This window comes from Candoia aspera, chromosome 1 (genome assembly GCF_035149785.1).
Source record: "Candoia aspera isolate rCanAsp1 chromosome 1, rCanAsp1.hap2, whole genome shotgun sequence".
In the NCBI taxonomy this organism is placed as follows: domain Eukaryota; kingdom Metazoa; phylum Chordata; class Lepidosauria; order Squamata; family Boidae; genus Candoia; species Candoia aspera.
In genome coordinates, this window is record NC_086153.1 from 52,936,420 (window position 1) to 52,949,830 (window position 13,411).

At 38.6% G+C, this 13,411-nt stretch overlaps 1 protein-coding gene across 2 annotated transcripts in view; it reads right to left on the reverse strand.

Annotated features, from left to right (window-relative positions):
- The window catches only part of WDR26 (WD repeat domain 26), a 51,587-nt gene that overhangs the window by 16,972 nt on the left and 21,204 nt on the right, over positions 1-13,411 (reverse strand). For both annotated transcript variants that reach the window (XR_010067981.1, XM_063304162.1), the window contains exons 4-7: positions 8,879-9,015; positions 6,858-6,955; positions 6,191-6,347; positions 3,663-3,801 (exon numbers count right to left, since the gene is read on the reverse strand). Coding sequence is in view for 1 of the 2 variants with exons in the window: in XM_063304162.1 (XP_063160232.1) it covers positions 3,663-3,801; positions 6,191-6,347; positions 6,858-6,955; positions 8,879-9,015 (531 nt within the window). In the remaining variant the exon portion in view is untranslated. The remainder of the gene's footprint in view (positions 1-3,662; positions 3,802-6,190; positions 6,348-6,857; positions 6,956-8,878; positions 9,016-13,411) is intronic.

Sequence of the window (13,411 nt, forward strand, 5' to 3'; positions counted from 1 at the left end):
AATACCTTCAAAATTACATATAAAATGTTGCTTAGCAATAGTTTCTTTCTCTAGAAAATTAGCTTCAGGGCAAATGCCATGTCTCAAATATCTTTTTCCATGGTGATACTGAAGTACACTTAAAAATGCTGCTCTCAATGTCTGAAGATTTTGCTATATGTTAATCAGAATTTGAGATATCAGCAATCTAGAATACTCATGTGCTATCACATACATTGACATGAATTTTCCAAAACTATGCTTCAGTGATTAATCATGAAATATAAAATCACACATAAACAGAAAACTCATGGACTACATGCATACAGTGGTGCTAAAAGGTTGTGAACCCTTTTGAATTTTCAATATTTCTGCATAAATACAGGTAGTCCTCACTTACTGACCACTCATTCAGTGACCATTTGAAGTTATGACAGTGCTGAAAAAATAACTTTATGGCCAATTTATGACCATTTGCGACCTTTGCAGCGTCCCTCAGTCACATGATTGCCATTACAGTCAGGAAATGTTATCCTGTGCTCGACCTGTGGTTTTTTTCTCCCCCACTCCCAGTACAGCAGGCAGATTGGAGAGGAAGGGATTGCAAGCAATTGGAGAGGAAGGGATTGGAGAGGAAGGGATTACTGTAAACTGTTTGCTCTTCTACACATCAAAACAATGCAATTGCACTGGCACATGGCACCCAGCCCCAGGCACCCTCTACAAACAGCTTACAGTACTCTCTTGAAATCTCTTCCTCTCCAATCTCTCTGCTTGGGGGGTGGGGGGTCTGTTGGCAATCTCTTCTTTGCCTGACCCTTCCCCCCACCCAGAGAGATTGTAGAGGGATTTCAAGAGAGCAAACTGCTCTTTCCTCTTCTGCACATTGAAAGCAAAGTGATTGCACTGGCAGCGGGAAAGGGTCAGGAAAAGGAGAGATTGCCTACAGAAACTATTTGCTTTTTTTCTCCCCTCCCCACCCCACAGAGCAGAGAGACTGGAGAAGAAGAGATTTCACTTCTTCTATTATAAGCTGTCTGCATAGTGCACCTGCAGCTCCCAGCCATGGGCTGCCAGCGCTATCGCATTGCTTTTGATGTGTACAAGACAGTAAGCAGGAACAGAGCATTCCAAATGGCAGAGGAGTGGTTAGGAGGCAAACAAAAGCCAAAAGTGTGAAACTGACTAGTCATGTCTCTTTCCAGCTGGAAAGCACACTTGCAGTCACATGATTTCCCACTTAGCAACCGCTTCACTTAGTGGTGGACTTGTCAGTCCCAATTAGGGTCATTAAGTGAGGGCTACCTGTATGACCTGAAATGCGATGTTCTCCACACAAGCCCTAAAACCAGATAAAGAGAACCCAATTAAACAAATGAGTCAAATACTTGTTCATTGATTTCTTGAGGAAAAAGATCCGTATTTGTGTATGGCAAAAGTACATGAACTTCTAGGATTATCAGTTCATTGAAGGGGAAATTAGAGTCAAGTGTGTCAATCAATGGGATGATAATCAGGTAGGAGTGTGGGAGGTCCTGCCTTATTTAAATAGAAATCTGGGTATTCACTATTAAAGTCTGATCTTCACAACACAGAGATGTGGAAGTGTGTCATGGCTCAAATAGAGATTTTTGAGGACCTCTGAATAACATTTGTTGATGCTCACCAGGCTGGAAAAAGTTACAGAGCTATTTCCAAAGAGTTCGGACTCAGTGGAGTCCACTGTCAGGCAGTTTGTGTACAAATGGAGGCAATTCAACATAAATGTTACCCTCCCCAGGAGTGGTTGACCAACCAAGATTGCACCAAAAGCAAGGAGTGTAATACTCTGGGAGGTCTCAAAGAATGCCAGGGTAATGTCTAAGGAATTAAAGGCCTCTCTTGCAATTGGCAGATGTCAGTGTTCATGAGAACACAATCAGGAGTAGACTGAACAACAATGGTGTGCAGGGCAGGATGCAAGGAGAAAGCCACTACTCTTCAAAAAGAACATTGCTGCCCATCTACACTTTGCAAAAGACCATGTGGATAAGCAAGAAGGCTACTGGAAGATGTTCTGTGGATGGATGAGACCAAAGTAGAACTTTTTGGCTTGAATGAAAAGTGTTGTGTTTGCCAAAAGGTAAACACTGCATTCCAGCATAAGAACCTTATCCCATCTGTGAAACATGGTAGTGGCAATATCACGATTTGGGCCTGCTTTGCTGCCTCCGGACCAGGATGGCTTGATGGAACTATGAATTCTGAATTGTGCCAGCAAATTCTACAGGAAAATGTCAGGGTAGCTGTTTGTGAAATGAGCTCAAGAGAAAGTGGATCATGCAGCAAGACAACAACCCAAAATACACAAGTCCTATGACCAAAGAATGGTTAAAGCAGAAGAAAGATAATGTTTTGGAATGGCCAAGTCCAAGGCCTGACCTTAATCCTATAGAAATGTTGTGGAAGGACCTGAAGCAGGCAGTTTATGCCAGGAAGCCCACCAACATCCCTGAGCTGAAGCTGTTCTGTAAGGAGGAGTGGGATAAAATTCCTCCAAGCCGATCAACAGTTATCAGAAATGTTTAGTTGCAGTTATTGCTGCCCAAGGGGGAGGGGGGGCACACCGGTTACTGAAAGCGAAGGTTCATTTACTTTTGCATACAAATATGTATCTTTGGATCATTTTCCTCAATAAATAAATGAACAAGTATAACATTTTTGACTCATTTTTAAAATTGGGTTCTCTTTAATCTGGTTTTAGGAGTGTGGAAAACAGATCACGTTTTAGGTCATATTTATGCAGAAATATTGAAAACTCAAAAGGATTCTCAAACTTTTAATATATTTGTACTGTACTTCAAGCATTTTTGTTTAATTTTAAAATGTTAAATTTCTTCATATATAAACTATTCATGGAACATATTTAATGTAGCTATACTGAAGGAACATACACACTTAAAATTAAAAGGAGTAAACTCAGTGTTGGAATATTGAAAAAGTTCTAGAGGAAAACAAGACAAATAGAAGACCACCTTATCTGCAACAAACCCATTAATCTAATGTAAGTCTAAGAAATACTTTTTTCAGGACATTTTCAACTGCTAGGCATGTGCAGATGTTAATTTGTTGTATATTCTAAATACTTTACTCAACCATAATAGTTACAAGCCAGAATTAGGGTTAATAAAAAGACACTATGAGTTAAACTGTTTCTGGGCATATTCTCAGCCTAGGAATTATTTTTCAGTAATGTTATATTTGGGCATTCCTAGCTACTCCAAAAATCTTTTATTTCAATAATTTAGTGGGAATGACATTATTGCTACTGTTAAATAATTAGAAGACTACTGCAACTATCTAGTGAACAGTGGAAGAAGGCTATTTTTCTCCTGTCTGTGTTTGTTGGCCAGTATATCACAGAGAATGCTGGTCTCAGGATCTTGTTCTTATACAAGAACTTGAGACAGAATATTGCTCAAAATATTCAAACTGCAGCTACTTTGCATGCCTTTTGTTGGGCTATACTTCCCATTAAAAAAACAAAAACAAAAAATTAAACGAGAAAAAGCTTAAGGCAAAAATGCATGCAAACAGAACTATGCCAAAAGTATTTAAGAAATCACGTAGTAACTAGAAATTAAAGTGAGGAGAAAAGCATCTAATTTTATGGAAAACATTTTGCCACACAGAATCACACTTACAGGGTCAACCTGCCATATAATAACAGTTGTATCCTTGGATCCTGTTGCTAGTTTAGTGCCATCATTGGAGAATTTACAGAACCATACTTCATTACAGTGTTCTGTAAGTATCTGCTGTGTATAACATGGAAAATGTTTCCTAAAAAACAAACAAATAGTTATGTAGTAAAATTATGATCAATTCTGTGTGAGCCAATATACAGTGGAAACCAAAAGATTGTGAACCTTTTAGAACAATCCCTCATCTTGCAGAACTGTGAGGGACAAGTTCTAATACAAGCTGATCTGAGATTCCTCTAAGTCCTATCAATAAAGAGACTCTAATTAAAAAAACAATATATAAGACAGTATACTGCATCATGTCTCCACTGAACATACTGAGCCAACTTCACCATCTTTGTTGAGAAAAGTATGCAGTGCTTCTGATTTAGTAACTGGTGGCATTTCACTTAGCAGCAATGACTTCAGCCTAATGTTTCCTGTACCAGCTGATCAATACTGCACATCAGTTTGGAAGTATACCTGCCCAGTCCTCATTTACATTTTTAGGCTGTCTAGCATAAACTGCTGACTTAAGGTAATGCCACAATGTTTCTATTGTGTGTGGAGAAGGCTGTTCAAAATCACACTTGATCGTCATCTCGCGGATTAGAACATTTTGTTCTATGCTGCCCACAGTCACATTGTTTGAGCTGAGTGGCCCAATCAATCAATCATCAATCTGACTCCACTGACCCGCTTAAGAGAGCTGATTATACTACGGTTTTACATGTTTTTCCCATGATAGTGAATATTAGCTCAATGCGTTCAATGAAGATATGAGACGTACATTGTTTTAGCTGATATTTGTTTAATTAACACCTCTCTATTTGTTGGATTTAGAGGAAGCTTTGATTACACTTTAGGCCAAATACTACAGGATTGCAGACAGTACTAGAGGATTCTCTCACCACTATAAATACCTGTGTTAGCATCAGGCAAACTACTATAGCATGCACAAAAGGGAAAAACACATTATAAATACTTATCAAATTGCCTGTTTCTCCATCTCCTATCTTATTTTTTTTCCTATTTGTCATAATATGTCTTTGTGCATATTAGGACTGCTAAATGTGACCAGGATCCAAAGGGGCATGAAACTTCAGTTGTTTCAAAGATAACCTCCTATGATGCAAGACAATTTGCTTTCAAAATATAAGAGACTTTCAAAATCAATTGGTGAAATTGTGTATGGGTCTGTTATTTATAACAAACCTTCCTATCCTCACCTAAGGCCATGAGTTTTCCTGAAATGAGCTCTCTGAATCAGTGCCTTGAAAATATGGCCTCAGGTTTGACCAGTAGGGTTGTCCAATGGATTTTGAAAGAACCCTTTGCAAAGCATGTTGGCATGAGTAAAGCATCCCTCCTTGAAGCACTGAGACAGCTGCATCCTCCAGAAAGGCTGGAGCAACAGTTGTGGGGGCTTTCTCGGGTTGTTTGTGCATGTCTGTCAATGCTGTTGCTGAGACTGCAAAACAAATCACTTGTGCCTGCAGATATGACCAGAGAAAGACCTCAAAGCAGTTATGCTAAACCTTCTAGAGGATTACAGCTGCCCTTGATGTGTTGGTGCTTTGTCTAGATTTTGCAGAGTGGTCTTTCAAACGTTTTGCGTATCTCTATTGATCAGACTCAAGCCTCACTGCAAAACTACCCTCACAGGATTTATTTTTATGATTTTTCAGATTTTAGAGAAAAATTCTTAAATATATTTTAAAAATTAAGAATTTCTGAAATAAAGCCTTGTCCTGCAAGCTTCATTTCTAACTTACCACTTTAAAGTCTGATAGAGGAATCTATTCTTGCAATCCTGCATACAGCAAGGCTGCCTGGATCTTCCTGAGTTCAATAGGATTTAACATAATGCATATTAAATGTGTGAAGAACTGCCATTTGTGTTACCATCCTCCTTTTTAAAAAAATTGAAATCTTTTTCTGCAGTCTTACTCAATCTTCCCTATTGAGTGGAACTTACTTCTAAGTTAATATTACAGGAAAGCACTATTAGCTCTAAGTGAAAATCACCGCTTTCTGCAAACAGCGGAACTATCAGACATTCTTAACTATTTCAGGATAAATGTGGTTAACCAAAATGTTATGTTCAGTGAATCAGATTATAAAGCCTATATAATTCTTCATCTTGATCATTATTGTGTTTCCAAGCTGATCCCTAGTACATTTGTAAAAATACAACATTCTTAAATAAGTAAACTGGCTAAGAAAAATGTTTTCCCTCCACTTAGCACATATTCAAACAAAAATATACAATTTTTAATTTTAAATTGTTAAATATAAATTGAAATACTAAAAATTGATTGTTTTATCTTCTTGTTAACCACCCTGAATACTTACTTGCGTAAAAGGTAGAGAATAAATTGAATAAATCAACCATCACAAGTAATTAATATTAAAAGTAAACAATTCGAAGTAAAAGTAATTTTGTTGCATTAAAAGATATTGCCACTGCCCTCAAAAGATTCTCTTACCTATTGCAAACATGGTCTATGAGTAGTGATACAGATTCTAGGTTATTATCAAGTTTAGTATTGTGATAGAGGCACCGGTCCCGCTGTAGCTCTACAGCCTGACGTAGCAGATTCTGCAGGCGTCTTGGAGGGAGCATCACAGATGGGGGTAGGTAAGCTTAAATAAATGAAAAGGCAATTTCAGTGCAATCAATTCATTTAAAAATTTGTAAAATACACTTTCCATGTATGGGTCTAATCTTATTTAAGACAAAGACTACTAGATAACAAATGAAATCTTGTCATTCTATAAGTAGGGTTCTTTCATATAATGGGATTTTCTTCTCCACTTTACCCTTTAGTCACTAATATCACAATCTGCCCAAGAATCTCCCAACTCTCCAGAACAGATTTCAGGAATGTAAAAGGGGGAATATCTCAGAGGTAGAATTACACATTTCTCCATTCTGCTGGCAGAAGCAATCCATTAATTGGGGGGGGGGGCGTAATTTGATAGCATAACACCTAGTAAATTATTTTCTGTCTTTATGAATGCTGAAGTCAAAACTGCCAAACAATCATGAATTTATACCTTCAGATCAAAATTTGTTTATTGAGAATGAAATATGCTGGAAATCTAGACAGGGAAGTATGTGTCCTTTAGAAACTATTTTTTTTTTCCTCTTACTTTGGAGCTTGTCCAAAAGTTTAGATCTAGATGTTGTTCCTTTTCCTTCCCATTCCGCTTTAGTGCGCAAGTCTTCTGGATTACTACACATCAGATATCTGTATATTGAAAAGAAACACACGGGTTAGGCATTTTGGAACTATACACTGAATTGACTATGAATTAATGCTCAGGGTACAGCTTCTATATACTTAGAAACAAGAGACTGATTTAGTTAAGGAGCTATCTAACACAGGAGTCTGAATCCTAAGCACACTTTGATATATGGGAAAAAAGTTTAATCTGTAATGTTCAAATACATTGTCTAATTAACTATTCAAACATTCAAGTATGTAATCAATGAGGCATAAATAAATGAAACCATGAAATTTTAAGGGCATAATGTAATTGTATTTAAAAAAAACAAATGATATGCTTTCCTTTGTTCGGAGAAAAATCCCCACACAGTACAAATCCCAGTTTTTATCAGTAACTAATACATTAAGACTTCTATATTTTGATAAAGACCCCCTTTTTCCTGAATGTTCCTAACAACTGTCAAAATCAGAGGGAAAATATATATATTAATTTCAGAGTAGTAATAGTTTAATAGTAACATGATTTAAAGTAAAAACTACCAAGACCCATTATATACATTATATAGCCACATACTTAAGGGTTTTAGCAAACCACACCTAATCTCCTTGACTTTCACTCAGTCAGCTTTCCTTAGCCTCCAGGCTTGTTCAGCCCTCACAGGTCTTTTTTCCCCCTCTAATTTTTGTTTCTACTTCTGCACAAGTCTTCCAATTACCTCCCTCGTGAGAATGTTGCCCGGGTTTCATAGATTCCCCCAAAACATGTTACTGGAATATTTATTTCTCATATTTCTACACCGTCCATCTCGCAAGCAACTCTGGGTGGTTTACAATTTAGTTAAAATAACAAGAGATTAAAAACATAAAAACAAATACATCATAAAAATATAAATATGAAATATATAGAATATTTAAAATGTATATAAAATATAAATTCCTCAGAGCCACACCACTGTGCCAACCACCCCCATGATTGGCTATCCCCCCTCCCACCCCAAGCAAGGTGGCAAAGCCAAGTTTTCACTCCCTTTCGGAAAGCCGGGAGAGAGGGAGCCTGCCTCACCTGTGGGGGCAACGTGTTCCACAGGGCAGCGGCCACGGCAGAGAAGGCCCTCTTCCTGGACCCTGCCAATTGACAATCTCTCATGGACAGGGTCCGTAGCATGCCCTCTCTGACTGACTGGGTGGGACAGGTTGATGCAATGGGGGTGAGACGGTCCCTCAGGTAACCTGGACCCATACCATGTAGGGCTTTAAAGGTGATAACCAACACCTTGAATTGGACCCAGAAGCAGACCGGCACCCAATGCAGCTCACGTAGCAAAGGTGTTTTATGTGCCATCCTTAGGGCTCCTAAAACTGCTTGCGCGGCCACATTCTGAACCAGCTATAGCTTCCAGATGCTCTTCAAGGTTAGCCCCATGTAGAGCACATTGCAGTAGTCTATACAGGAGATGACCAGGGCATGAGTGACTGACTGGAGGGCCTCCCAATCCAGGAAAGGGCGTAGCTGGTGCACAACACAAAGTTGGGCAAAGGCTTCCCTGGCCACAGCTGCCACCTGCTCTGCGAACAGGAGTTGTGAGTCCAGGGGAACCCCCAGTTTCAGCACCAGGTCTGTCTGGGGCAGTGCAACCCCATCCAGAACCAAAGATGGTAAATTCCTGGATGCTAAGGAGTCTCCAGCCCACAGCCACTCCGTCTTACTGGGGTTCAGCTGAAGCCTGTGTTCCCCATCCAGACCCCTACAGCCTCCAGGCACTGAGAATATAGAAGATGCTTTGAAGTCTTTCATCATCAAATTTTGATTTTGAAATGTCCTATTTTGAAAATGCCTAGAAAATACTATTTATCTGAAATTGGCCATATAATTCTATGCCACTTATAAAAAAATAAATATAACTAAATTCAAATATGTACAGAATTTCAGTGTAAAACACTTACCCGCTAAGGATGTGAATGCGCTCAGTGTTGTATTTCAGCGGTGTCAACTCACCACGCAGAACTTGAAGTGCCTCCAGAACTTTACCATCCTCCAGATATTCTAAATATTTTTGCTGCAGCAGCAAAAACTTCATCTTCTGACATGATAGAAAGTAGCATATCAGGTAGGAAGAAAAGGCTGACTGAAATTTCAGAAAACATTTGAATCTAAACAAGAGAATATACAACTTTCTACTCTGTCCTTTAGAAATAGAAATATGTACACTTTCATGACAAGTGGATGTTTTGAAAAGCCTCAATACTGAAAACATGCACTGATTTGTATTTGTTAGAGGTCATTCAAATTAAAGACTGATGGGACCTGAATTATCTTCTTCCAATTTCTGATTCTAACCATTCATGACAAATAATATTAAAATGCTCATGTCACACTTTCCTCTGCAAACTGATCCTAATGTAAGTTCATTTTAAAACATTATCACCAATAAGCATAAAATTGGACTTCTGGGGGAGGTATGGCGAACTGAAGACGGCTCTGCAAAAGCAGAGCTGCTGACCATGGCAAAGACCAAGGAACTGGTGAGTAGATCGATTTCCTGGAACCTCTCTGGACAAGGAGAGGATGGGAGATTGCCCACAAGAGCTCTGGATGGTTGTTCCTTGTGAGGAGACTGCAGGACAGCAGTTTTCTGCAGATTTGAGCGCCAGGAGAAGACAGGATTAGCCATCTTGCTCGCAACTGTGTGAAAGGGTGAAAGGTCCCCTGTGCAAGCACCGAGTCATGTCTGACTCTTTGGAGGGATGCCACTTTCGCGATGTTTTCTTGGCAGACTATCGCGGGGTGGTTTGCCATTGCCTTCCCCAGTCATCACCTTCCCCAGCAAGCTGGGTACTCATTTTACCAACCTCGGAAGGATGGAAGGCTGAGTCGACCTGAACCGGCTACCCGAGAATCCAGCTTCCGCTGGGATCAAACCCGGATCATGGGGAGAGTTTTGGTTGCAATACTGCCACCTACTGCCCTGCGCCACACAAGGCTCTTTTGCAACTGTGGTGGAGACTTTTAAAGGACACTAAGTTCACAAATCTCACTTTCTAATCACTTTCAGAAATTGTTCATTAACTAGTTCTAAGGTATTGGAGATCTTTGGACTGACAAGTCTCAAAATGCCAGGTGAGTCTGCTGTCAATCCTGAATGAAAGAAAACTTTAATCACAAGCTTAAGAATTTAAAGAATCTCAAATAAACAGCAAAAAGCTAAATAAGATTTTGATCTTAGAATGTTATAAATGGACTAAGGGTCCAGATAAAGTTGGAATATTGAAACTGTGGAGTCCTTGGTGCTCTCTGAGCTTGGTTGTTTGCTTGCAGAAGTTTCATTACCTGACCAAGTAACATCATCAGTTTCATTACCTGACCAAGTAACTGATGATGTTACTTGATCAATTAATGAAACATCTGCAAGCAAACAACCAAGCTCAGAGAACACCAAGGACTCCACAGTTCAACCCTGAGCTACATACAGGTAATCCTCGCTTAACAACCATTCATTTAGTGATGGTTTGGATTTATGATGGTGCTGAAAAAACGACTGCGACCAGTCCTCACACTTACAAGTCGCCACAGGGGTCCCCTAGTCAAGTGATCATGATTTGGGCGCTTGGCACTGGTTTGCATTTATGACCATTGCAGCGTCCTGTGGTCACTTGATCACCATTTTTTACCTTCCCAACCAGCTTCTAGCAAGCAAAATCAATGGGAACTGCATGATTGCTAACAATCACTTGGCTCGCTTAATGCATGTGGCGATTTGCTTAATGACTGGCACAAAAAAGTCATAAAATCATGCTGGATTCGCTTAATGACCATTTCGCTTAGCAACTGAAATTCCAGTCCCAATTGTGGTTGTTAAGCAAGGACTACCTGTATATTCTCTTCTATTAGAATACTGAAACTTTTACAATAAGATTTTGGAATTAATTATGAAGAACAAACCGCTTCTGGTGGGAAATAGAATCTGTTTTGGTTTTTATAAATCAAAACAAAGATAAACAATTTCGTGATTTCAAAAACTGTACACCACAGGGGACTAAAGTTTTTAGGTACAGGAAAGGTTTACAAATCTGCAAAATGTTGCAAAACATTCTAACAATGAAAATGCTGAAGGAGACTTTTGAAGAACAGAATCAGAAAATAGTCACAATATCAATAATGTCAGTAATGATGTCTGCTTTTGTGGATAGACTATGTCCAAAAGATGTTATTGAAGAAATGACAGATGTACAACAAATTTTAGCTGACAAGATAGAGACGGTATTAAAAAATAGATTTACAAGTGACAGGCCAAGAAAATGACTTAGCAAAGACCGTTTCACTGGATCTACAAAAGAAATTGGCTGAGGCTTTAAAATTTAAAAGGGAAAATACAAATGACAAACCAAGGGAGTGTGACCTGGATAATTTTTTCCTACTAGGTTTACAAAAGAGGCTTGTTAAAGTCTTGAAGAACTCTGTGTGATGGGACAAAGAAGAAATGAAGAAAAAGCAAATCCTACGACAATATTTGAATGAACTAAGATTAAGAGTGTTGGAAGTAAAAGGAAAGAATATAAAGTTGGTTTATTTGATCAAGGTTAAAACAAGGTAAGTTGTTACCTCTGGCAATCCTTTGCAGGCTTTCTGCTGACACCAGGACTGAAAAGATTATATTAAAATAAATATATATATATTTGTATATTATATATATTTTAATAATATAAATGTGAAAGTGAAAGATCCCCTGTGCAAGCACCGAGTCACATCTGACCCTTTGGGGGGACGCCGCTTTTGCAACGTTTTCTTGGCAGATTATCGCGGGGTGGTTTGCCATTGCCTTCCCCAGTAAGCTGGGTACTCATTTTACCGACCTCAGAAGGATGGAAGGCTGAGTCAACCTGAGCCGGCTACCCGAGAATCCAGCTTCCCCTGGGACCAAACTCGGGTCGTGGGGAGAGTTTTGGTTGCAATATTGCTGCCTACCACTCTGCGCCACACGAAGCTCTAACAATATAAATATATTTATATAAATTACACACAGACACACACACACTAAATATTAAAATATCATCTTTTCAGTCCTGGTGTCAGCATATAGTCCATAAAGAGTTGCCAGAAGTAACAACATATCTTGTTTTAACTTTGATCAGATCAACTCTATATTCCTTCCTTTTATAGATAAGAGATGGGATATGGGATGAAGGGATAAATGTTTGTAACCTCGGAGGGAGTGAAGAGTCACAAAGTTTGTTTATACTTGTTGTGAGTTAGCTTGCGTTAGATTTTACTATTATAATCAAAAACTTAATAAAAATTATATATAAAAACCAGAAAGCATAAAATCAAATTGAAATATATAACACAAGATCAGCAGCCTTAAGGAAGTCCAGTCCAGTCCAGTCCAGAGCCATAGAAAACTGTACAAATAAATTCTTAAGCAAGGATTGATCCCCTGAATCAAATAAACATTTCTGAAGTAGCAATCTCAGTAGAGGTCTAATATTGAACACCAGATGAGTAGGATCAATCTAGAAAATACTAAATTTATATGGAATTTATAGGACCTATCATGTAATAAAGTAATATAGAAGGAAGTACTGCAACTTGGCTAAACAAGATACAGGAAAAGATGTGAAGTATGTATTTTGCCAAATTGATGTCATTCCTTGTTCTTTTTCAGAGGGGGGGAGGGTTGGACTTATTTGTTCCAAATGCTTTTAAGCCACTTCAATTTAAAAAAAAAAAGCATCTAAACGACTTCTCTGAATATCATGCAATGATTACTGCAGTATGAGAGATGATATATTTCACACATAAAAATCAAAAGAAAAATGACTGTTCAAAATTGTAACATAAAACAGAATTTAAATAGGAAGCTAGAAAGTGATGAGTTAATATCCTATTTTCCAAAGCTATCCAACTAGTGAATGCACAAAACAGAACATGTGTTTCATTTGCAATACAAAACAAAACCTTCAGAAGTTCTGCTGAGCTGTTTCAGATTGGCCTCACTTCAGCAGAATCAAATCCCAAAATGTTTTCAAGTATTTCAGCTATGGAAAGCAGTGGGATTCAGAACAAGCCTCCAAAGCTACAAAAACCTGTTTAACTACTAGCAAAGTGACACAGAAAATTGCAATTCTTTGCAGCTCTCTAGCCACTGCCTGGATTTTTTCAGCCCTGATATAGTAGCCTTAGCTCTAGCTTTCTGACACTTAGAGCAACCACTTGCCCTGAGAGTATAAGCATTCTTAGTGAAAGGAATGTAAGGAAAGATAAGCTGACTAACCTCACCAAAGCCTACTAGCAATTTATATGTGTCTGAACTTAAGGATGGTAGTGCATATCACACACAACTCTGACGTTACCTCTAGCATTCCACTGCTTTTTTTAAAAGACCACAAGCATTAACCCACCCATAAGAAATCCAGCTTTCTCACAGGAATTTTTACAAAAATCAACCATAGCTTACACTCCAGGCACTGAAGCAATGGCCT